This window comes from Octodon degus, unplaced genomic scaffold, assembly GCF_000260255.1.
Source record: "Octodon degus isolate 3935 unplaced genomic scaffold, OctDeg1.0 scaffold00256, whole genome shotgun sequence".
Taxonomy (NCBI): Eukaryota; Metazoa; Chordata; class Mammalia; order Rodentia; family Octodontidae; genus Octodon; species Octodon degus.
The window spans coordinates 1,517,552-1,542,220 of NW_004524832.1; the positions used below are offsets into that span (position 1 = coordinate 1,517,552).

At 36.5% G+C, this 24,669-nt stretch overlaps 1 protein-coding gene across 4 annotated transcripts in view; it reads right to left on the bottom strand.

The window, feature by feature from the left end:
• Nucleotides 1–24,669, bottom strand: part of Spata5 (spermatogenesis associated 5) — a 344,203-nt gene that overhangs the window by 280,008 nt on the left and 39,526 nt on the right. For all 4 annotated transcript variants that reach the window (XM_004646151.2, XM_023706442.1, XM_023706443.1 and 1 more), the window contains one exon: nt 19,855–20,009. In XM_004646151.2, coding sequence (XP_004646208.1) covers nt 19,855–20,009 — 155 coding nt within the window. The remainder of the gene's footprint in view (nt 1–19,854; nt 20,010–24,669) is intronic.

The window sequence follows — 24,669 nt, forward strand, 5'->3', positions numbered from 1 at the left end:
TAGAATGATTTGTTCTAATGGAGTTTGTAAATAGGATCACAAGTCCGCATCTTGTACAGCAATTAACCACTAAGAAGAATGTATGCAGTGTGTTAATTATTGAAACTGTCTTAGCAATTTGATTTGAAACTGTCTCATTGCTATCTGTTTATCAATAAAACTTTGAAAAAAAATAAAAGAAAAGTGGAATGAAAGAGTTGAATTCTAAAACATTTAATGAGGTTAAAACTACAAGTAGTGTTTGGACAGGATATCATGTCTGCATCTTGTACTATGAATAACCATTACAAAAACAATATGTAATGTATTAATTATTCAAACTGTCCTATTAATTGGTTTTGAAACTGTCTCATTGCTATTTGTTTCTAATTAATAAAAAAAAAAAACTACAACATTGATTTTGGCACTGAGTATTTCCTGGTTAAAAGTAAACATGCTTTCTTTTCATTTGTTATTGCTTAAAACTATAAAATGCACAAGAGAATTTGGTAAGGAATTCTAGGATCTTGAAAGTCACAGAAGACACTTTTCTGTCTAAACAACGAGCAGAATCAAAAAACAAACAAACAAAAAAAAAAAAAAACTGAATTCAAAAGGCCTGCCAAGAATCAGTATAGCGGGCTGGCCAGATAGCTCAGTGGATTAAAATGCCTCCTTAGGTAGATGCAGGGACCAGGTTCAATCCCCAGTGTGCCATGCCGGTCCCACTCCCGGGATGCACAGAGACAGGGATTGAGACTGGGCATGGTGAAACACATCTGTAATCCCAGCACTTGGGAGGCTGAAAACAGGAGTGTCACTACATGTCCGATCTGTGTAGTGAGACCCTGTGGACCCTGTAATAAATTGAAAAAAAAAAAAAAAAAAAAGAATCAATAGCATTAACAGAATTTCCAGATTGTACTATTTACACCCCCCAAAAAAAGCATCACAGGAACCCTCAATCCTTTACCTATGCATAAAATAAACACAGAATGCACACTACATTTAAAGAATAAAAAGTCAAATTCCTTCTAATTACCCTAAGAATATAAAATGAATGAAATTATGTTCAACTAAACTATTTCACTCTAACCTGTCCACCAGAGATGCACTGCTAAAGTTTATCCTACAGAATTGAACTACAGTCACATTCTGATGTTGCAGACTCAACTGAAAAAAGGTGCCAAGTAAAAATGTAGCAGTAAATTTTGATTATATAATTAGTAAAACAGCCTTGAGTCCATAATTAAAGAAGCTTGTTACTTACAAAAATGAGAGTAAATGAAAAATGTTTACTACATTTATGACAACTGGATACCTTCCAACTGACAACTAACTACATGAAAGTTTAATCCGGATCTGAGTTTGCTAAAAGTGTCTGAATTCTACAGTTAGTCCTAAGGCTTTGGCCACAGTTCTCTTTAAAAACTTGGGTTCACATGAAAGTAGAACCCTACCTTTGTAATGGTTCTTGGATTACTATGAGCCAAATAAAAACTGGAGCGCAAAGGCATGATCAAAAGTATAAAGACGAATTATTTCCAAATAATAAAAGGACAACTTAAACACCTATTGCAAAATAAAATAGGAAAGTCTGGAAAAGGGGGAGAAAGGGAGCACAGATGAATAAATGAATTAAACTTGATGGCTATCAGTTTATATATATTTCATCAGTAATGCCACTTACCACTGATAATTGTTATATATGAAATTACTTATTACAGTGATAATATGGAAATAAAAATACCGAAAGAACATTTGCTTACTGTAATAAAAAGAACTGTAACAGCAGATAAAAAAGCAAGGCATTTTTATTCTAAAAATGTAAAATTTATTGACTAAATATAAAAATTCACTAAAGAAATCAGTTGTCTTATACAACAGGAAAAGTCTTAAGACTTACACAAAAGAACAGATTTTATCAAACTTTGACACATAAAAAGGATCAGATACTGTTTGACATACATCTCAAATTCACCACTTAATGTAAGTTTTTATGAAAACCACAGTTATTCATTTAACACATATTAACTGAGCATCTATAATCTATTACTCATATGGTAAGGAATGAAAATAAAAGAGCTTATGCTCTTAGCGAACACAAAATTCATTAAAGGAAATGACTCCATAATTATCTTTTATTCTCTTTAAAATCAGAATTTACCTGAAGATTACTATCAATCTCCATAATAATATTTTAATTAAAAAACTGATGGAAAATAAAGATTAAAGTGAATATAAATTGAGCTCTTACTTAATCTTTATTTTTAAAGTTTTACCAAAAAAATAAAGTTTTCCCACATAATTATAAATTAGAATGACTTCTGTTAAAAAGTAAAAACACCTAATACTTTAATGATACCTGCCACAATTTTTACAAATCTCATATTTTAGTCCGGCGATTATACATCTAGAAACCAAAAATGCAAAGATGTGGACCAAAATATCTTTAAAACAACAGTCTGGACAAACCGAAAAAAGCTACATGTTTTATAGTGAAAAGAAGTATAACACAATTACAGTTACCTATAGAAAACTTATTCAGTTATCTAAAAGCATTTGCCTAGCATACATAAGGCCCTGGGTTCAATCAACAGGAAAGAAGCTTGCAGGGTAGGGTAATAACTAAGAAACCTTACAGTACAATTAAATAATTTTAAGCATAAAATGATATAAAACTACATTCCAGGATTAACTATATTACAATACCAACAGGGGCCTGGGGATATAGCTCATCAGCCTAAGTGTCTGGCTGGCAAGCAAAAGGTCCTGAGTTCGATCCCTGGATCCACAAGCTGTGCCGGCCCTAGAACCAGGCACAGTGGTGCACACCTGTAATCCCACCACAGGGAGGCTAAAACAGGAGGATTACTATGAGTCTGTATCTAAACAGTGAAACCCTGTATCAAAAAAAAAAAAAAAAAAAAAAAAAAAAAATTAACGGTTAAAAAAAGATAAAAAAACTAGAACAAAATGTTATTATTTTTAGCTAAGAAAACTAGCATTTCACAATGAAACCTCACATAATCATGGATTCTTAGAATTTCAACAGTAAAAAAATAAAAAATATTGGCCAGCACGATAGCTCAGCTAACTAGGTGCCTGCTTAGGCAAGTGCAGGGACCCTGTTTCAATCCCTGGCACCACATGTTACATCAGCCCCACCCCTGGGTATGCTGAACCAGCCACCAAGTTCAGGCATGGTGCCCCTTGCCTATAATCCCAGCAATGGGGAGGCTGAAAACTGGAGGAGCACTATGAGTCTGAGCTGCGTAGTGAGACCCTACACCAAATGCACACATTTAAAAAAAAAAAAAAAAAAAAGTACTTGATTTTACTAACACTACAATAACAAATTCACAAACAACAAAAGCAGGTAACATTCAGTGCTTAATATCTGTAGTCTCCTAAAGTTAATGACATATTACTAATTAGCAGTATTTTCATCTTAGGACTTGCTTATAAACAAATATAACTAGGCAGGTATGATTTACAAGTTTTAATTTCATATACATCTTTCCTCAAGAGATGCTGAATGCCTAACTTACTACAGTATTTTTAAAATGCTCACAATTGACTAGCTATTGACACAGGTTTTCTACAGTAAAACAGGTATTAAATCTTCAGCAGAAATAATTAAGATATTTTCCTAGAAAGAATAGCTAGAAAACAAGAAATTCAAATTGAGGAATCTAATTACAGAAATATTGACTTCTCAGGAAAGTCTTTAAAATCTGAAGCAAGTATAAAAAGCACTGTAAGAAAAGTATTTTCACCACAGCTAATCACTCCAGAAGTCGTAAGTAATATTGCACTACCCTACGGCGGTAGGCCAAATAACGAGTGCAAAATGGAAAACAGCTGAACTCCATGGACTGCAAATACAGTATAAAAAAAGAAAAAGAAAAAGAGAGAAAGAAAGAATCAATTATTAGAGCAGTTAAACATGCTGTTGTATGATGAATAAATCAACTTAATAATTCTAATGCTAGATACTATTTAAACACATTCTTCTTTGGCAGTAACTTTAAGACCTTACTGTTGGTTCTTTCAGTCCCTAGACATTTAAAACTCTACAGTGTTTTTGACTGGAGTAGCAGGTTCACAACCATTATCCAAAATTTTCACATATGATATGTGATAGGCATCTATCCAACCCATTATATTATATAACAGTAGTCAATAAATTATAGGTTAAATAACCAATAAAACTATTCATATTAATGTGCAAAAACTTGAGACCATAAATTCTAGAGAAAAGTTTCTATTAAACCAATATCACTTGTTTTTTTATTCCATGTTTTAAGTCCTCAATGTATTTACACTAAATGACTGTACACTGCTACTGAGCTTTCAAAAACATCAAAATGATTCAAAACCATATTAATACTCTAAACTAGCAGTTAAGTCCTAAGATAGGGAATGTTCCTACCTCAAGGGTATACTTTCCCCACCTAAGTTTACAAAAACAATTACATCATATAAGAAATTAACAAGCACAGGCATCTTTAGCTTTGGTTAACCACTCCAAAATTTAATGGCTTAAAACATCAGGCATATATAATTTCTGACAATTCTAAGAGTTAAGTAAGTGGTTCTACTAGTTTAAGCAAACTATCACTGGGATAAGATGGTGGAGCATGGTGTCAAATGCCCAGACGTTAGTGGGACAGGTAGGACATCACTGCTACATACAGTCTATCATCTCTCAGGAAACTAGTACAGGTTTCTTAGCAAATGCTGGATTTCAAAGGGCCAAAATTTTTCAATCTGTTTATAGCAGGATAACTAACATACTGACCAAAGAAAATGTTGGGTCAAAGGATAAAGAGATTGATTCCACCTCTTTTAGGGCAGGAATACAGAATAACAATACAAAACAGCACACATAACATGATGGTGATTGTCATTTATAATCATTTTTTGCAATTTATTGAATTGCAAAGTAAAAAAAAGTCTGTTTCCCATGGGCTATGGCTAAGTAAACTTCTAAAAGTTCTTTTTTATATCTTTATAATATATATTAACTTATTAAATGACTTCAAGTCCAACAGCAACGAAACACTACCAATTTTATTTCCAAGGGTTATTTAACCACAAAAGTTTTAAAATAATTGTAACAACAGAGCTCTCACAAGAGTGCAACAGCAAAAAAGTGTAACGTCAGCAAGATGACCAAACAGGACTTTTCACTGATCCTTCCTTATAAAAAAAACAATTTCAACAACTGTCCAGTCACAAAAATATCTTCACAAGACCTAGGGGATCCAGGTGAGATACAATAACTGAATGTAGATGAAAAACAGGAAAACACACACTGACAAGGAGAGGAAGAAAATTTCACAGCACCTACTTGACACCATCCAAAGTCTAGCAGCTTAATACAGAAAGACACTGTTAGATGTGGGAAATGGCTAAAGCTGGAGGCCAATCACATGTGCAGGCTAAAGCAAGGCCAGTCCCAAAAACATGGAGTGTCCAAGGTAAATCACATGAACAAGATGTTCCAGCTCCTAGAACTCAAAGCAACCAAGGCAAGCCAGCAAACAAGTGGTTAAGCAGAGGGGTTTCACTAACATTAACCTAAGTGAATAAGCAAATGTGCTGTAGTCATTGGGAGGTTCCTTTTATTCCTCCAGTAGAGGAGGCTCCACCAGATCCCGGCTTTCTGCATTCTGACTCATTTCCATTTATTCACCCTCTACCATCCTCTCCATTGGATTTTTTTTTTTTTTTTTTTTTTTTTGAACTAGGCCCTTGCACTTGTCAGGGAAGCGCTTATTCCACTGAGCCATCTCCCCGGCCCCCTCCATTGGAAATTTGAAAGCTGCGCTGGAAGCACCATTTTGATTCCTGAACAGGGACCTGGGGCAGGAAGAAACTCATCATACAGCAGATGAGAGGCCAACACCAAGTGCATGCCCAAACAAAACAGGCTCACAAGAAGCACAGGGGAGAGAAGTATACTGACATTATCCATATTGATTTCATCAGATGTAAAACATGGGGCAAACAGGTTCTCAAGAAAAGCAGATATACATAAAAATACTTATTGTATTATTGATTCCCCTGTATACCTTTGTGTTCTGGACCTGGAAAAGGGAGTGTCTTGATCTTGATGCCTGCTGAGACAACCACAGAGGATTTGGCTCAGAGTATTACCTTGAAACTAAGTTCCAGGCCAGAGAGATAGCTCAGCAGATAAAGTACCTACTCGGGATCGATCCCCAGTCCCACATGCCGCGCTGACCCTGCCCTCAAGGCATGCTGAGCCAGTGACAAGAGTCTTGGTGTGGTGGCACACGCCTGTAATCCCAGTGTTGGGGAGGCTGAAAATAAGAAGATCACTACAAGTCCAATCTGCATAGTGAGACCCTGTACCAAATACACACAAAAAAACCCCAAAGTCCCAAGCAAAAAAAAAAAGACAATGGAGCAACAGCATCCACCAGTAGAGCTTGAACCCTCTACCTTTGCTCACCTGAAAAGGAAGAAGCTGTAAGGAGCAAGTAAGACCCTTCCCTACTAGAGGAATGTTTCACTGCAACTTCTAATTCACAACCACCTGAAGTAAAACTGGTAACCATAACTGCACTACAAACAGCTACTTCTGCTTTCTCAGTTCAGAAAAATTTTGCTGTCACAAGTTTAGACTTCCATCCTTTAAATAGAGTCATCTTTTCTTTCTCCCTAGCAACTGGTTCTAAAAGAAGCCAGGGGGCCTGGAGGGTTTTCAACATGTCTACCCTGTTGTTCCAAGATCCCAATAATCCAGGACAAGTTATGCATCTTCATGAAGCTGTACCCTTTAAGACCTTAAAAGAACTAAAACTAGTGACTACTACCTATGGCCCCATAGCCCCTTTTACCTTGGGTTTGATGGAGCTCAAAGGACAACAGGATACAGCCCTAAATGATCAGAAAGGAACAGCTAAACATGTTTCTGTCCAGGAGATTATTTATTGTGGAAAGCAAAAATTTTTTTGAATTGTGTGTAGATCGAGCTGCTCACAAAGCCACTCACAACACAGCCATTACAAAAGACATGTTATCCAAAACAGGTGCCTTTGTTGCCAAAAATGATCAACTTACCTTGGAATTGCAAGCAAATGAGCAATTTAAAGTAACTGCAATAAGGGTTTGGAGGGAATTTTCTTCAAAGGCTAAGACATCCCTTGATCTGACTTCCATTCGCCAGGGTACTGATGAACCTTTTCAAGATTTTGTGGCATGCTTATTGCATGCTAGTGGGAGGACTATCAAAGACACAGAGGCTGACAAGTTAATCATTCAATAACTGGCCTCTGAAAATGAAATTAAATGGTACAAAGAGGCTTCAGGAGCACATAAAAAAAGAGGCTTTGCCGTCTGAGATGATTTGCACATTGGCCCCTCATATGATTAAGGGGCTGCCTTGAGAGCAGCTATCTCTCAGACTATTCATCCACAGCCTAGAGAAAAGGGAAAGAAAAAGTCTACTTGTTTCAGCTGCAAAGACAGAAGACATTTCACCTGAAATTACTCTTGTAAGGACAGCACTGCCATTATCTATCCCTTCAACAAAATTTTTTCTTCTCTGTCCCCAACTGTAGATGTAGATATCATTGGATAAACAAGTGTAGATCCAAAACTGATGTACAGTGCTTACCTACTCCAGGAAACTTCCAGTGGGGCCTACTCCAGCTCCCCCAGTCAGTAAGGGCACTTACCCTAATTCTGCCCCGGCCCTGCCTTCCACCACCAACCACACTTCTGACCTCTGGTGAGCAACAAAAGACAGTAGAAACTTGGATCTCAGTACCTGCTCCAGATTTGTACTAATCCTGAAAGGGGCCCAAAGCTACTCCTACTGCAGTCTATGGACCTCTGCTCCAAGGAACAGTGGACTCCTACTAGGCCATAGCAGTCTCACTTTACTTATTTATTTTTTAGTCTCATTTTAAAAGGTCTCCAGGTGTTGCTTGGTGTTATTGATGCTCATTATACAGGGGAGATTAAAGTTATGGTGCAAACTACTCAAGTTACCAAGATTTTCATATCACTTAATCGATCAATTCTCCTTTGGAAGATCTATAAATAAGGAAAGAGGACTATTAATCATCAGGCCCCTTATGTGCTGTTTCCAATAGTGCTGTCTTCCACAAGGAACAGTGAATAGTCATACTCTATGCTAAGTCTGTGGTTGCAACCATTTTGTCAGCCCACTAGGCTTATCCAACTGCTTGTAGTACTCATTAATACATGAATGACATTCTTTTAGCACATGTATCCTCATCCACCTTGCATCAAATATTTCTGCAATTAGATGATGCACTTCATAATGCAGGCCTAGTGGTAGCCTCCAAAAAGCTGCTTTCTCATATTTAGGTCACCTTATCCAATACACACATATTATGCCCCAAACTTTTCAGATCCAGGTTGATCATCTTGCAATCTTAACCGATTTTCAGACTTTAATTGGTAATATTAATTGGTTCCACCTAGTCCTTAAGCTAATAATGCATGATTTAGGCTCTCTCATTGACATTCTCAAGGGAGATCCGGCACCCATGTTTCCAGGAGCACCTCACTGGCTGAGGTTGTCCTGAACAAAGTTAATCTGGCCCTCTCCAATACTCAACTCTCTCAAGTTGACTCATCCTCACCAGTGTTTTTAATTACATGACTAGAAAGACAGATCGGCCAGGAGGACAGCCAATAGTTTGGCCCCAGGTGTCTAAGATCAGTGAGGACCAAGCACATAATCTCTGCTGCAACACTGTACAACTCAGTGAGACTGCAATCTTCTGACAAGGAGACTGTAAGAATGCAGACAAAGGAGATTTGTGGAGGACCACCATTTTGGCTGAGCCTGACCCTATTTCCTAGGATATGTACATATCTGGCTAGGACTGCTCTTTATCCTTTCAATTGGCCTTAAGCAATGTGTATTGGTCTAGCTGAGATGCTGGTCACAGTCTTTGAAGGTAGCATGCGTGTTTCCCTAATAACCTACACCTGCTGCTCTTTAATGTGAGCCAGGTTGAGACAGGACAAAGAGTCAGTGCTCCATGCTACCTGCTGGCTGGGATGGAGCCTCGAGACAGAGGCTATGTCTTCCTGGGGCTTGAAAGATTTACACATCAGAGCTGAAGCACCAGACCCTCAAAACATTAGCTACTATCTCAATAGCATAACACGAATTACTTTCTCTTCATATCCTTCTCTCTGCATATGACAGAGGTAAATGCAGGCCCTCTACCTAGCCCAGCTCACAGTATTCACCTACTTCCCACAATTCTCTTCTCAAGCCACTCCTCCTTCTCCACTGAATAAAATCTAGGTGAGCAGCCCTGGGTCGGTCTCTTGGTTCTGCAAAGCCATTTTCATGTCTGGACTTAGGACCCATTGGCTCCCCAATAATTATATGTTTTAGTGTCTTTGTTTTTGCCATGGGTTGCACTGGGAGTGGTAGATTGGAATTAATTTGGTGGGATTCCAATCATGTATTTTTCGGATTATAAATATAGACTTCTTGGACCAAGATGAGAACCAGGAGGGGACTCCTACAGAGATCAATGATGTTGTATCCCAAGCTTTAACAGAAAGCAACTTAGTTAAGCAATGGCCATGACTCATCCTGACAGCTGACACTGATGGAAGAACCAAGAGGTGATGTACCTAGTTCCAAAGTAAATCCTGAGGAGACTTTACTGACCTTGACAGCATAAAATTGAGTAGTATAGTTCTCACTTTAACTTGGTCTTGAACATCCAGCAGAAAAATAAAATCAAAAAATGTATAACATGCCATAGTAATACATTAGCCATAAGAGAAACTCAAATCATTAACACCTTCTGACAATTGCCAGCTACACTGAAAACTGACTGTTATGAGTAAATGGGCCATACAGAGTTAAACTGCTGAATGCAGGGACCTGAATTCTTTGGACTGGGAATTTTTAGCCTAAATGGGTAAGTTCACTCATAGTGGACAGGGTCTGCAAGTGAGAAGGTCTTCTACTGAGTCCTGTAAATACAGCTCCTCCAACTTCAACTAACCACCCATCACCTGCAACTATAAAAAAGGAGGAGATGTAGGGAGCAGCTGAAACTGGAAAGCAATCACATGTGCAAGGCTAAGGCAAGACCAGCTCCAAGAACATGGAGCGCCCAAGGCAAGCCAGGCAAACAAGTTGTTACGCATAGGGGTTTCACAGCCATCAACCTCATAAGTATATATATAAATGTGTTACAGTCATTGGACAATACTTTTTCTCCCACCAAGACAAGAGGTTTCACCTGACCCCAGATTTCTGCATTCCAACTCTTGTCTCCATTTCTTCATCATCCAGCATCCTTGCCCGAAGAAATTCAAGAGTTATGCTGAATGAAGCAATCATGGTTTGTATATAGATGTCCCCCAAAAGCCTGATGTGGTCATAGGTGGGGCTTTTCAGAGGTGGCTATATCTAGCTTGTGTGCTGCTGGGATCAAGGATATGATGCTGGAACTGACTCGTATAATGCTAGGATTACAGCTGTCCCACCTTGGGTATAAGTGCTACCTAAAGGGGTGTAGTCTGGATAAAATATAATGGACAGAAAGAAGAGCATTGCTTGACACTTGGTGCCTTCGACCTGCCTATGAACTGTTTCTCCTCTGCAATGCTCCTCTGTCTAAAAGCCATCCAACAATGAACTGAAACCTTTATGAACTATGAGGCAAAAAATCCCTTTCTTCCTTTAACTTTAGGTGTAGGTATCTGTTTCAGCAATGAGAGAAAAAGTAACTAAGAAACATATTCACCATAGAGTAAAAGGACAGTAAAGAGAGCATCCAACTTTGCACTGATTCTAACACTAGGCTCGCCTCAGCCAAAGACCATAGACTGGTTCCTCAAGACTCAGACTATAGGTCTGATGGGGCAAAAGAGACTCTATCTTAAAGGAGGGTCACTTACATTCACTTAAACTATAGATAAACTCACTCCCTCACCCCCTCCTATGAAGCCAGCATGAACACACTTAAAAGAAAACACGGACCATAAAACAGAAACAAATAAAACAGCTTGGGGAGAATAGGGTAAACATTAAACTAAAATGGCCCAGGACAGAGAGATGGTCAACAATGTCTGAGAAATGTAAACTTAGTAGAAATTGTGTGACATTCTAGTAAAATTCTTGAAAATGAGATAATGTAGTCACTATGGAAACTTGAAAACTATATAGCCTGAAAGCAAAGTTCAAGTAGGTACCAACAACTTTGGAAGTCCTGACCCAAAGTCAGGGAATCAGTTGGTCCAAGCTTCCTTGTTCCTATGCACTCAGTCTTTTTTTTTTTTTTTTTTTTGGAGGGGGGGGGACGGAGTTGTCTCTGCTCATTATCATATGCTGCTATAGGTCTACCTCACTGTCAGACTTATGTTCACAGCTAAATAATCCAAGCCAGACCTATATCCTCTGGCTAGCCTCAGATTTAAAACTTCTTTTGTCATTCTAGCCTCCAGTCAAACTATGGCACACATGCCACAGTAGGTTGTCTGTATCACTAAAGACCTTAAAAGGTTTGCCATCATTGCTATAGGCTCACCCATCCCCAAGTCAATCTCTAGGGTTCTAAGCTCCAGGACTCTCCGCTTCAGCCATGCTCTAGAATTCAGGGCTAAAACAACATTCCCAGGTTACAAGTTTTCTCTGTCTGTCTGCCAGATGGCACCTACAAACTCAAACTCAAGGATCACCCCTGTAGATACAGGATACAGCTCAGCACCAGGGGCATAAGCTCCAGGTCCACAACTATGGACCAGAACTCTAGCCCTATTCCAGAGTCAATCCCAACCACATAATCCAAGTTTCAGCCCAAAGCACTGACTGATCCGATCTAGGAATCATACCAGAACTGGACTAAAAGCGTCTAGCAGCAATCAGTCCACAGAAATCCCAGACAGCCTACCCAGAACCTCTTTACATGCAAGCTGGCAAAGGACTTTCCTTGAAATTGCTCTGTAAAACTCAGAAAAGGCATCTACTTCGAGTATCAGTTTATTCGTTATCAGTAGTGATAACTAATAATTAGAAAAACAGAACACAAGCAAAAGAACAAAATAAAGCACCTGACACATATCCTAAAATACCTGAGATCTAAGAACTGCTGGACAAAGGTTTCAAAATTGTTCACTTAAAGAAAATGGGCAGTTGCTTGAGTTGTAGTTCAGTAATAAAGCACTGGCTGAGCATGCAAGCCCTGAGTTTGTCCCCAACTCAGTGGGCAAAAGCTCCAGGTCCACAACGATGAACTAGAATTCCAGCCCTATTCCAGAGCCAATGCCAATCCCAACCCACAGATCCATGTAATTAAAAAAAAAAAAAAAAAAAAAAACAAGAAAAACTGAACAATAAGGGAACACAGATAAATAGCCACATAAAGTCAAGAACACCATCCATGAACCAAACGTGTTCAAAACAGACAGAAACCATAAAAAAAAAAAGCTCTATAGTACAGAGCAATAACCAAACTGAAAATTCAATGATAAACTTCAATAGCATACTTAGTAAAGCAGAAGAGTCCAAATACTGAAAGACAAAAGCTCCAATTATCCAATCACAGAACAAACAAACAAAGAAAAACAGTGAGCCAAAAATAAACCACCTTTCACATGTGGACATCACCTACTTTGTTCCCACAATAAGATACTTGTGCTGATAGCTCACTACTATTATGGACTAATGGACTATATTGGGTTATTTTGCTGAATTCAAGCACCTTCAATCTTTGGACTGGCAACAAATATGAAAAGGTCCTTTAAAGACTTCTCCAAATACAGCTTCTCTAACTGCAATGGAACACCCATCTCTGACAAAACAAAACAACCAAAAAAAGCATATGTTGGGAGCCAGGGAAACTAGAAAATTGATCAAATGTGTGTACATGGGACTAGGCCTCAGTGCCTAAAGCAAAAAAGCTACCTCAGTCCTGAGATAAACATCCTGTCTGGTTAAGGTCAGCTATTAGACACTAGGTAACCTTGTGTCCTGTGTTACTAACTTTGCAAAAACATAAATAAAGGACCATTTTGTTAGGGGGGAATAAAAAGAAAAAAGAAAAAAAAATATATATATATATATACATACATGTATACAGAAGATAGGATAGATATATACAGCTACTTTCTCTTAGTTCATTGAGAAGAAAGGTTTGTACTAATATTGTTTAGACAAGACAGCATGTCTGTATGAATAACTACTATGAAGACAACAATATGCAATGTATTAATTAGTGTAACTGTCCTACTAACCTGTTTTGAAACGGTTTCACTGCTTTTTTACCTTTTTTCTCATTAAAATGAATAAAGAAATATAAAAAAAATAGTACAAGCACATATGAAAGTTTGAATGGTCCAAAAAAAAAAAACCAGTTTATTTGTTTCTTTGGTAATGGAAATAGAATCCTGGATCTTCACATTGAGCTACATCCTGAATCTTTATTGTTGTTTCGAGACAGTTTATTAAAATGACCAGGTTAGGCTTGAATTTAGATGGGATCCTCTTCCCTCAGTTTCCCAGAGTGCTCAAATCAGAGACATATACCACCACGTATGGATTAGAGAAGTTTATGCCAGTAAATGGCTACATCAAAGAAAAAACAAAACAAAGAGATCTCCAATTAAAACTTCATTTTAAGGCCAGCCAAATAACTCAGCAGATTAAAGCACCTGCTTTGGCAGACAGGGGCCAGCCGTGCACTGAGAAGGCAAATGAGACTAGGTGTGGTGGTGCCCGCCTATAATCTCTGCGTTTAGGAGGCTAAAAACAGGAGGATCACTACAAATCTGATATGTGTAGTGAGATCCTGTAGCCCCTGTACTAAATACATAAAATAATTTTTTAAAAAAAGACAAAAACAAACAGCAAAAAAAAAAAAAAAAAAAAAAAAAAAAAAAAAACCCTCATAGGGGCTAGGGATACAGCTCAGCAGCATAAGTGCCTGTCTGGCAAGTACAAGGTCCTGAGTTCAAACTCCCAGTACTGGAAAAAAATTCTGTCACAAGGTAGACAGATTACCAACAAAACTTTATTTTATACCGCAAAAAACTAAAAACAGAACAAAGACAGACCAGAATTAGCAGATGCAAAGTACAATAAAGACCAGGGGGGCGGGGGAGAAGAAATTATCAATGAAATGAAGAGCTATTTATTTTTAAAGATAAATAAAATGGATAATCCTTTAGCTAAACTAAGAAAATAAAAAGAAATGTAATCAGAAATGGAAGAGCAGGCATTGTAACTAATGTCACAGAAATACAAAGTATCAAAAGAGACTTCTATAAACAATTAGGTGCCACCAGGAGGCTGAAGCAGGAACAGTGAAAATTGAGGCCTGCTAAGGTAACAAGACACTGCCTCAAAAATAGCAAGAGGGTAGGGGTAGGGGTGACAAGGTAGGTGTCAACAGTAGATTGCCTCTGGCTTTTAACCCTAAGATTGAAAAGAAAGAGAGAAAGAAAAAAAGAAACAACATCTGAATGAACCAAACTAAGCAAAGAGATTAAACCAGTAATTAAAAACCTCCCCTGGAAGATCCCAGAACCTCAGTGGTCTAAGTAGTGAGCTAGACTAAGCATATACAGAACCATTTACAATAGCCCTTCTGAAAGTTGTCAAGAAGAAGGAACACTTTCAAATTAACTTTATGACAGCAGTATTAACACCATACCAAAGCCAAACAAGGTCACTATGAGAAAAGTATATCAGCCAATATGCCTGTTATACACAGATGCAAAAAACCTCACTAATGTACTGAATTAACCAAATTCAACAGTATATTAAGAGGATCTGATCCATACTCCAGTGAGATTTATGCATAGGTTTTAAATATGAGTCAACATAAACAATATATGTGACATTTCACATTAACAGAATGAGAGCTAACAATCATATGATCATCTCAACAGACATAAGCAAAAGTACTTGACAAAATTCAATATACTATGGCTGGCGAAATAGCTCAGCAGATTAAGTACCTGCTTAGGCAAGCGCAGGGACCAGGGTTCGATCCCTGGTACTGGATGAGACACTCGCCCCGGCTCTGGGCATGCTAAACTGGCAACCAAGTCCAGGCCTGGTGGCGCACACCTGTAATCCCAGTGCTGGAGAGGCTGAAAACAGGAGGATCACTATGAGTCCAAGCTGCAAATTGAGACCCTGTACAACCACCAAAAAAAAAAAAAAAAAAAAAATTCAATATCCTTTCATCATAAAAAATGAACTGAAAATAGAAGATTGTACCTCTATAGAATAAAGATTATAGATGACAAGCTGTCCACACCAAAAAAAAGCCCGTATCATCAAAAATTCCAATATCAAAATTCCACTAGCACTTTTCTTGGAAACAAATACAAAAAAAAAAAAAAAAAAAAAAAAAAAAAAAAAACACTTAAAAGTTTACATGGGAACACAAGTCACTGCGAAGCCATAGCAGTCTTAAGCAAAAACAAAGCTATAAATATACTTCATCTCCAGATATACTACAAAATTATATAAACCAAACAGACACGGACCAGTGGAATAGAAAACCCAGTAACAAATCCATAAGCACTGATCTTTAACAAAGGCACTAAGAAAACATGAGCAAAGAAAAGTCTCATCAATAAATTATAATAGAAAAATAAAATTGGGCAACTGTTTATAAAAATAGAGGCAAAAAAGAAACCTTGTACACTACTGGTAGGAATGTAACTTCATAGAGCCATTATGTACAACAGAATAGAATCTGCAGAAAAAGATGTACCATACAATTCAGCAATTCCCTTTATGGGTATATATTCAAGAGAAATAACAAAAATCTGAACTCCCATGCTCATCCACCAATAACAAGACATGGAATCATCAATCTAAGTGTGTGAATGGCTGAATGAACAAAGAAAACATAGTTTATATGGCCAACAGAGTATCAACCTTAAAAAAAGAAATTCTGCATTTAGGGTATCATGGATGAATGTGGGAATGTGAGAATTATTTGAAGTGAAATAAGCAAGGCACAGACACACAAATACTGTATGATCTCACTCATATATAGAAACTGAAAGAGTTAAACACAGAATTGGAGCACAAAATGGCTACAGGGGCTAGAAGATGAGGAAAATGTTGGTTGTTACTGTCTGTATCTTTATGTCCTCTCAAAGCCTCATGTGGTCATGGAGGGCAACCTTTCAGAAGTGGTTGAATATAGCATTTCTGATTGATTCATGGTTCAATATCCGAATTAAGGGTGTGAATACTACACCTGCCCTAGGGAGCATAGCCTGAATAGAATATAAGGGACAGAACTGCCCTCCAGGCTTCTTTTTTTTGTATTTTCTGTCACCAAGAAAGGTTGCCCCTCTCCGACACCACCCCGCCTTGGAGCTAGCTAATCGTGGACTGAAACTTCTACAAATTATGAGGTAAATAAACCTTTCCTTCTTTAACCTGGGGTGTTGGGTATTTTGTCTCAGCAATGAGAGAAAAGTAACTAAGACATGAGTCAAAGGATACAAAATTTCAGTTATCCATCATGAATATGTACTAACGATTTAGGGTTTAGAATGTTAACTAAAATTAAAACTGCATTACATATATGAGATTTTCTAACACAAGAGATATTAAATGTTCTTATGCAAAAAAATACATGAGATAACAGACATGATAATAACTAGATTGTAGTCACTTCACACAATATCACAAATATCACACTACTTACCATTAATACATACAATTTTTTTATTACCCTAAAGTTATACAATAAAAGACTCTCATGTACAACAAAATCAACTCAAGCAGAATAAAGAAATTAGGCATTATTATAGAGGTATAGAGAAATAACAACCACAAACCACTCTTCATCAAATCTCCCTAACAACTAATAGCAATCTAAATTTCCCCTAGCCTACACTAAGATACAGACATTCTGTCTGTACAAGCCAATAACAACAGTCTACCTTCTACCCCATTACGATGCAGAACACATTGCCAATCCTTTGCTTCAATGTTCATTTTTCTAGAAATACTAATACATTAAAAAAAACCATAAAATCATTTTTCCCTAAGTATCAGGTCCATCTGCATCATGGGCACTACAAATGAACCACACTTAATAGATGACTACTGTTGTCTCCTTGTAGATTTACATTTTTAAAAATTGATGGAAACATTACACATCACTCGTTTATAAAGTGGTCCCTCACTTATTGCAGGGGTTATGTTCCAGATACCCCAGCAGTAAGTGAAAATCAGCAAAGTAGCGACATTATATTCATTTTAGTACTTATGTATGTTTTAAGGCTCTATAAACCCTTCCCACACTCTCATAAACCTTTCCCATACTTTTGAAAACACGGATAATGTTCTTAGTCACTTTCTAATCTCATAAATGTACATAATTTTAACAACTTACGTATACTGTATAGTATTGCAAAATCCCACAATATAACGGAAAATCCATGATACATAATTTAGATTAATATTCATATTTTTGAAAACCAGTGAAAAAGTGAGTCTGCAAAAGTTAAACTGAAATAGCAAAGGACTACTGTAACTAGCAAGTTTGTCTGTCTTAAAATTAGGCTTGATGCCAGCTAGTCTTCAGACAAAGGACTAACATTTAGAATAAAGGACTCATCAGAAAATGAGCAACTGAAATAGACCCTTCTGAGAAGAAAAAGTACAAATGGCCAATAAATACATGAAAAAATGTTCCACATCGCTGGTCATTAGAGAAATGCAAATGAAAACGCCTGAGTTTTTATACCAGAAACAATGGTAATCAAAATGCAAATGAAAACACTTGAATTTTTATACCAGAAGCAATGGTAATCAACAAGAGATCAAACAATAACAAGTGCTAAAGAGGCTATGGGGTAAAGGAACCATTCTAGATTGCTGATGTGAATGTAAACTAGTATAATCACTTTGAAAATCAGGAAGATTATTCAAAAACAGTTAAACAAGAAATTACAATTGAGCTAGCTATTTACCACTAGTGATCTTCAAAAGAACAAAAGACATCATATTTCAGTGATACATGCATACTAATGTTTTTAGCAGTACAATTCAAGATACGTAGCTAAATCTTATAAGCAGCCTATATGTCCATCTGTATATAATGGAATACTTGCCTATAAAGAAAAATAAATTCAACGCATTGGTAGGAAAATGGATACACCTGGAAAATAATAAAGAGAAATAAACTGATACACAAGCTTAAATACCACATGGTTTCTCTCATTTGAGTAATGAAAAGTACAAATAAAAATCAAAATAAAAAGTTGCTAAAAGGAATCAAAGACATGTTTTACAAAGGGGAAGTGATTCATGAGACCAGTGGTAGGGCAAAGGAGGAGAAAAGGACATAAGATTTAAAATGTATCATCTACATGTACAAAATACTTGCAACAAAAACTGGGTATGGTGGCATACACCTGGATTTCTAGCACTTGGGAAGCTAAGAGGACTGCCACAAGCTCAAGTCCAGTCTTGAACTACACAGCATGACCTTGTCTCCAAAAATACCTCAAAAACACACAAAACATGTACCTCTCTAAGATGAATGTAAACTTCATAGACTGCAAACATGTACTAATAAAATAATTACAAAATAATATAAAATTAGGCTAGGTGATATTTTCCTATACTAAATGTATAATAAGTTTGTACAACACCCAGCAACTTTATTCTCAAACATATACTTAGGCAAAACCTAAAGACCATATCCATCAGAAAATGAAAAAACTAATATAAATAAATAAATAAATGACTAGTACTGCTACAGTTTAGATCTTTACTATCCCTACAGGCTCACATGTCAAAGATCCAGTCCTCAGCTTCTAGTTTTTTGAAGGCAGTGGAAACTCAGAGATATAGGTACAGTGGATATTTTTAGATCACTGGGAACATGCCCTCAAAGGAGACTGTGAAGTCTTAGAACCCCTTAGTCGCTTTTGCTTCCTACCTGCCATAAGGACAGCAGCTTCTTCTGCTATACTCTCACCATGGTATATTAACAAGCCATGGGGCTAAAAAAGAAGGGGCCACCCAATAATGGACTAAATAATCTAAATCTGAACCAAGGGGCCGGGGATATAGCTCAGTAGAATTAAGTGTTTGCCTGGCAAGTGCAAGGGCCTGAGTTCAATCCCCGGTTCTGCAAATAAATAAATCAATCAATCAATCAATCAATCAATCTCAACCAAAATAAATCTTTCCTCTTTAAACATATTATCTCAGAGATTTTGTTACAGTGATGCAAGGCTTTTTAGTATAACCATTCAGGAATAGAAAGAAACCAATTAGTGAAGCATATTGAATAATCTCCAGATTGCTATGCCAGGTGGAAAAAAGCTAATCCCAAAACATTGTATACTGTACGATTCCACTTACATAGTCTTTCCAAAATAACAAAATTTTAGAAATGGGACCAGGAATGAGGGTGGATGAACTTACAAAAGGACAATATGAGGGACAGTTTTGGAGGCAGAACTATTCAGTGTTCTAACACAAACCTTTTTATGTGCGATAAAATTGTACAAAAATAAACACACAAGTAGTATAAGTAAAAAAGGGAACATCTAGTTAGCTAAGATCAGTGATTTGTAATATAAATACGCTAATTAATGTGCTGTACTATAGTTTTGCAGGACTCAGGACGTTGCCACTGAAGGGAACTAAGTAAAGAATACAGGGGACTTCTCTAGATTACTTGTAATAACTACATTTAGTTTACAATTATCTCAATAAAATGATCAATGAAAAACATTTTGTTATTGTTGTTTAGCCTAAGACATCAGTGTCACTGGAGTCTTAGGGTCTTTTAGAGTTTAATTCAAACAGTGTGTCTAATAAGGGTAAAAATTACTTACATTTGGGACATCAATTGCTACCTCCCTCATAGCACTGGGCCTGATGTCATTCATTCCCTGCAAGAAATCATTCAGAGTAATCTTCACCAATGCAGCCACTCTGTTATCAGTGAGGTTAGGCTGTTTCCTCAGAACTCTTCGCAAGGCACAGAGACCTGCAAAGAAGAAAATAATAAAAGATTTAGCTTTTATTCCATAAAGAGTGAATAAAAATGAAAAACACAAACTCCTTACATGCTATCACACTTAAAATATTTGTGCTTTCAAATATTCAAATGTTGTGCATGAAGGTGGAAGGATGAATGGGGAAGGAGATGGATGTGGAGGACAAAGACAAAAACTCTAAGCACTTAGCTTTGGTATAGGGAACTTTACAGACTGAAATTGAGTATGAGATGACAAGTACTTTACAAACATAAATAAAACATACTAAATAATACCGATAAATTAAACTAAAAGTTTATTAAATAATTTATGGAATGTTTTATAAAAGAGTACAAATTAACATGTCTCTTAATGCTACCCCTTTTGTGAATACATTCAAACCAGAGTCATAAAATTTGTAAGGTATTCAGAGAAACATCCAAAAGGAAGTATTCAGTTGCAAGTTAGAAATGTGGTTTTGGAACACAACAGACAAAAATTCTTTAGACTTAAGTACACATATGCTTAACATGAGATCTGACATTAAAAGACAAGAAGAGATTTATAACTGAGGCTTAAGAGCAATTGGGATGGAAAAAATAAAAGTAGGAGGCTCAATCTTAGGAAAGCCTATCATGTGAAAAGAACAGACAGAAATGATCCTCTTAAAAAACAAAGGGGCTGGAGATGTGCTTTAAAGGGAGAGCACATGCCTAGAATGCAGAAGACCATGGGCTCTATACCCAGCTCCACAAAAAAATAAAGTAAAATTGACTTAGAGCCCTTTGATCTATGACAATGACCTCTAGTCTAGAGGCAAGTAAAGTCCCTGTGTCCTCTTTCCCTTGGATTACTTTTTAGAGTCTTTATTTCTATCCAATGCACAATGATGCTCTCCCTTGAAGGATTTTAGTCTGAGGTATCCTAAAAATCCAGTCTGAACATTTGAAACCAGCTAGCTCTCACTGTTTTTAAACTGCTTTTCTCAAAAAAGTATTACACCTCAAGAGATTACTGCTACATTAAAATTATACTATTTGATCATTTTACTCACTTTTATCTGAACTTAGAAGCACCAATACAAGGAATATCAACTCTGCAGTTATTTTTCACTATGAAAAAAAATTTTAATGAAGAATACAAAGGCCAAAATAAAAAAAAGCCTCTACTATTTAAAAATTATTAAGTCATTCACTTAAACCTACTTACAAATACTCATATTTCTCTGCCTTACAAAATGTTCAAAGACAATTCTTCACCTATCTCTCACATCTCTGCTTAGCATGAGATCAGAAGCACTGACTGCCTCTGTTAAAAACTAACCTTTGAAGGCTATTATGTACAGGAAAGCAGTGTTTTTCTTCCGAAAAAACAGAACAGAAATGCTTACAAACAATATTAAAGATTCTGGTTCTCCAAGGTTAAGGTTCCTCTCTTTGTATTATAGTCTTCTTCGGATTTAAATTTCATCTAAGCCCAATGTGTCACTGTGAAAATTTAGGCTCAGTGTAGCAGTGTAAGTACTATAGCTACTTTTATTTGTAATATTCTGTCCTTTGACTTTAATCAGGAATAGTGTCTTCCGCAAGCATTCATGAATTTGACAGTTTATAATTAAACCCACAGACCGTTATGGCTTAGATCTAAAATGTCTTCCAAAGTGTCTCATGTTTACAGGCAAAGCTGTTGGAAGGTAAATGGATCATGAGGCTCTAAATGAAACTGAAAGTGCAGTTCAAAGCTAGCGACTGATTAGTGAATGCAGGTCACTACAGGGTGATCTAAAAGGTGTATTCTTGCCCCCACCTCCTCTCTTCTCTCTCAGCTTCCTGGCTACCACAGATTGAGCAACTTCTCTCTAACATGTCCTTTCACCATGCCATTATGTCTTGGAGCCAGTCAATCATGGATGAAATTCTCTGAAACCATCAGGAAAAATAAATTTTTCCTACTTTAAATTGCAAATGTCAAGCATTCTCTGCTAATAAAGGGAAGATGACTAATACATAGGCCTTTCACAATTCCTGACACCAAAATAAATTTATGTCTGCAATGGATTGGAATATGGGGCAAATGTGAGAGTGTAGAGACTGACAGTCCTCAAGAATAGATCAACATGGGGGGCCTGGGAGATGGCTCAGCGGCCTGAGCACCTGCCTCACATGCAAAAGGTTCTGAGTTCAACCCCCAGTACTAGGAAAAAAAAAAAAAAAAGAGTAACATGGATATAAAAAGGGCATTGGGGTCGTAAATTCATTCTTCTTTTCATCTACAACCTGAAAAAACAACATTACTCCCCACCAAAGAAGCAGCATGCAAAGTACCATCTTAGAAACAGAAATTCCAAGCCCTCATCTGCCAGCATCTTCATCTTGGACTAACCAACCTCCAAAACAAGGGGAAAAAAAAATTTTATAAATGAAATTACACCCAGCCTATATTATGATAGCAGCACAAAATGAACAATGTTAAAGGCTGACAATGACAAGGCTATTTTACTGATCTACATACTTATTAAATAATGAAACACCATTAAAAAACAAAAACCAAAAAAGTCAGGAATACACTGCTTGTTGCATTAAATATCACTTCAGTGGCCTGAAATAATTTAAGCTGTTTCTAAAAATCTAATATGAATGTAAGTCATCAAAACACCAAGCCAGGAATAGTGGGACATACCTATAATGCTAGCACTTGAGAGGTTGAGGCAGGAAGATCACTGTGAGTTTGAGGCCAGCCTGAGCTATACATTGAGTTGAAGGACAGTTTGAACTATATAGCAAGACTGTCTCAAAAAAAACACCAGCAAGACCACAATAATCTGATACTTATTTTTTAAATGACCATCTAGCCATTGTGCCAGTATTTCTAATTTGAATGAGGTACATAATTACCAGTAGTGAAATACATTTGTTCTCTCATGCAAGTATAAAATTTGAAGATAATGAAGGCCAAGTACTGTCACTGAACGAATGGTTTAGAAAAAGTAGATAATACTAGTTTTAAAAAGTATATACATTACTATATTATAAATACATATTTATAAAAAGAAAAACCTCCATGATTCTTAATACAAAGTAGAGAAGTCAGAGCTGGGCAAAATTTCTATACTTCATAGGAAAAAAAGAGAAAAATAAGAATAAAGATGCATGGAATTTTATGTTACGAAATAATAAAGCACACTGACTATTTCTGTGATGTATAGTTCAATTTATATATCCAAACAATGAATAAATATGCATTTACCAATGAAGCAATAATTTCTAAAAATAATTTCAAAACTTATTTTTATAATCCTTTTAAAATTAGATAAACTATGTATAGAAATTAAGTCTCAGTCTCATTTTATCACTCATCTTAATCTCTAGACAGAACAAAACTCTATTGACAATTTTAAAAAGAAACTTACAAATAAAGGATTGTTGCTGTTCCCTATAATAAATGATAGCCATGGGCCTAGGGAGATAGCTTGGCAGTCTAAGTGCCTGCCTGGCAAATGCAAGGACCCAAGTTCAATCCCCAGTACTACATGCTCACACTCCCTGGAACCCGGGTGGCCCTGAAACCCAGCATGGTGGAGCAGGCCTATAATCTCAGTGCTGGGGAGGCTGAAACAAGAGGATCATTATGAGTCTGAACTGCATAGTGAGACCCTGTATCAAATAAATAAATTATTTTCTTTTTAGAAAAAAATCACACCCAAGTACAACTACATGCTTAGTCCCATAAGGCAACCTTGTAAAATATCAAAACTGGGAGTGGCCTTAGGGATCTATAACAGATGTACAAAATATAAATGAGTAATGATTCTGTAAAATAATATTAATGGAATTGAACAATCGAAGTATGCCACGGTGTTTATGCTATTCTCACATTAGTGTCTAATAAGGAGACATGCTATAGTATATAAGAAAATAGCGATAAGAATTAAAAAGATGGAGGGAGATTGAATAAAAATGCTTGCCTCATTCTAAAAGAAACCAACAAAAGAAAACAACATGCAATGAATGAAAAAGATAGTGCATTAAACTTCTGTATTTTAAAACACCATCTTAAATATGACTGTATTACTTATATTAATTAAAAGTCTGACAACACCAAAAGCATTGTATAACCCAAATTTATACTGCTTAAAATATCTGAGGGATGGGGAGATGGCTCAGTGGAATAAGCACTTCCCTGGCAAGCCCAAGGGCCTGTGTTCAATCCCAGGTTCCGCAACAACAAAAAAATAAAAATAAAATAAAAAATAAAATAAAATAAAATAAAATAAATATATATATATATATATATATATCTGAAATGCAAAAACAGGAAAATTGAAAATAAAGGAATAGAAAAAACATGTAAGCATCAAACAAGACATCCAGTATAATAAAGAAGTCAACTCATAGAAAACATAAAATTCTAAATAAACAGATGCCTTATAACAAGTCTCATAAATATATAAATTAAGCAGAGCTAAAAAGAAAGACAAATGTATAATTTCACTTGAAAATTTTGCAGCTTTCCCTTAGCACTCCCGAAATCTGCTAAAGCAAAAAATTAGCTCACCTCTATTAACTGTATACATGAAACACAATATCCCAAACAGTAAAATGCCTATGCTTTCAAGTATACTTGGAACATACAGCAAAACTAATGAAATGCAGGGACACAAAGCATTTCTTC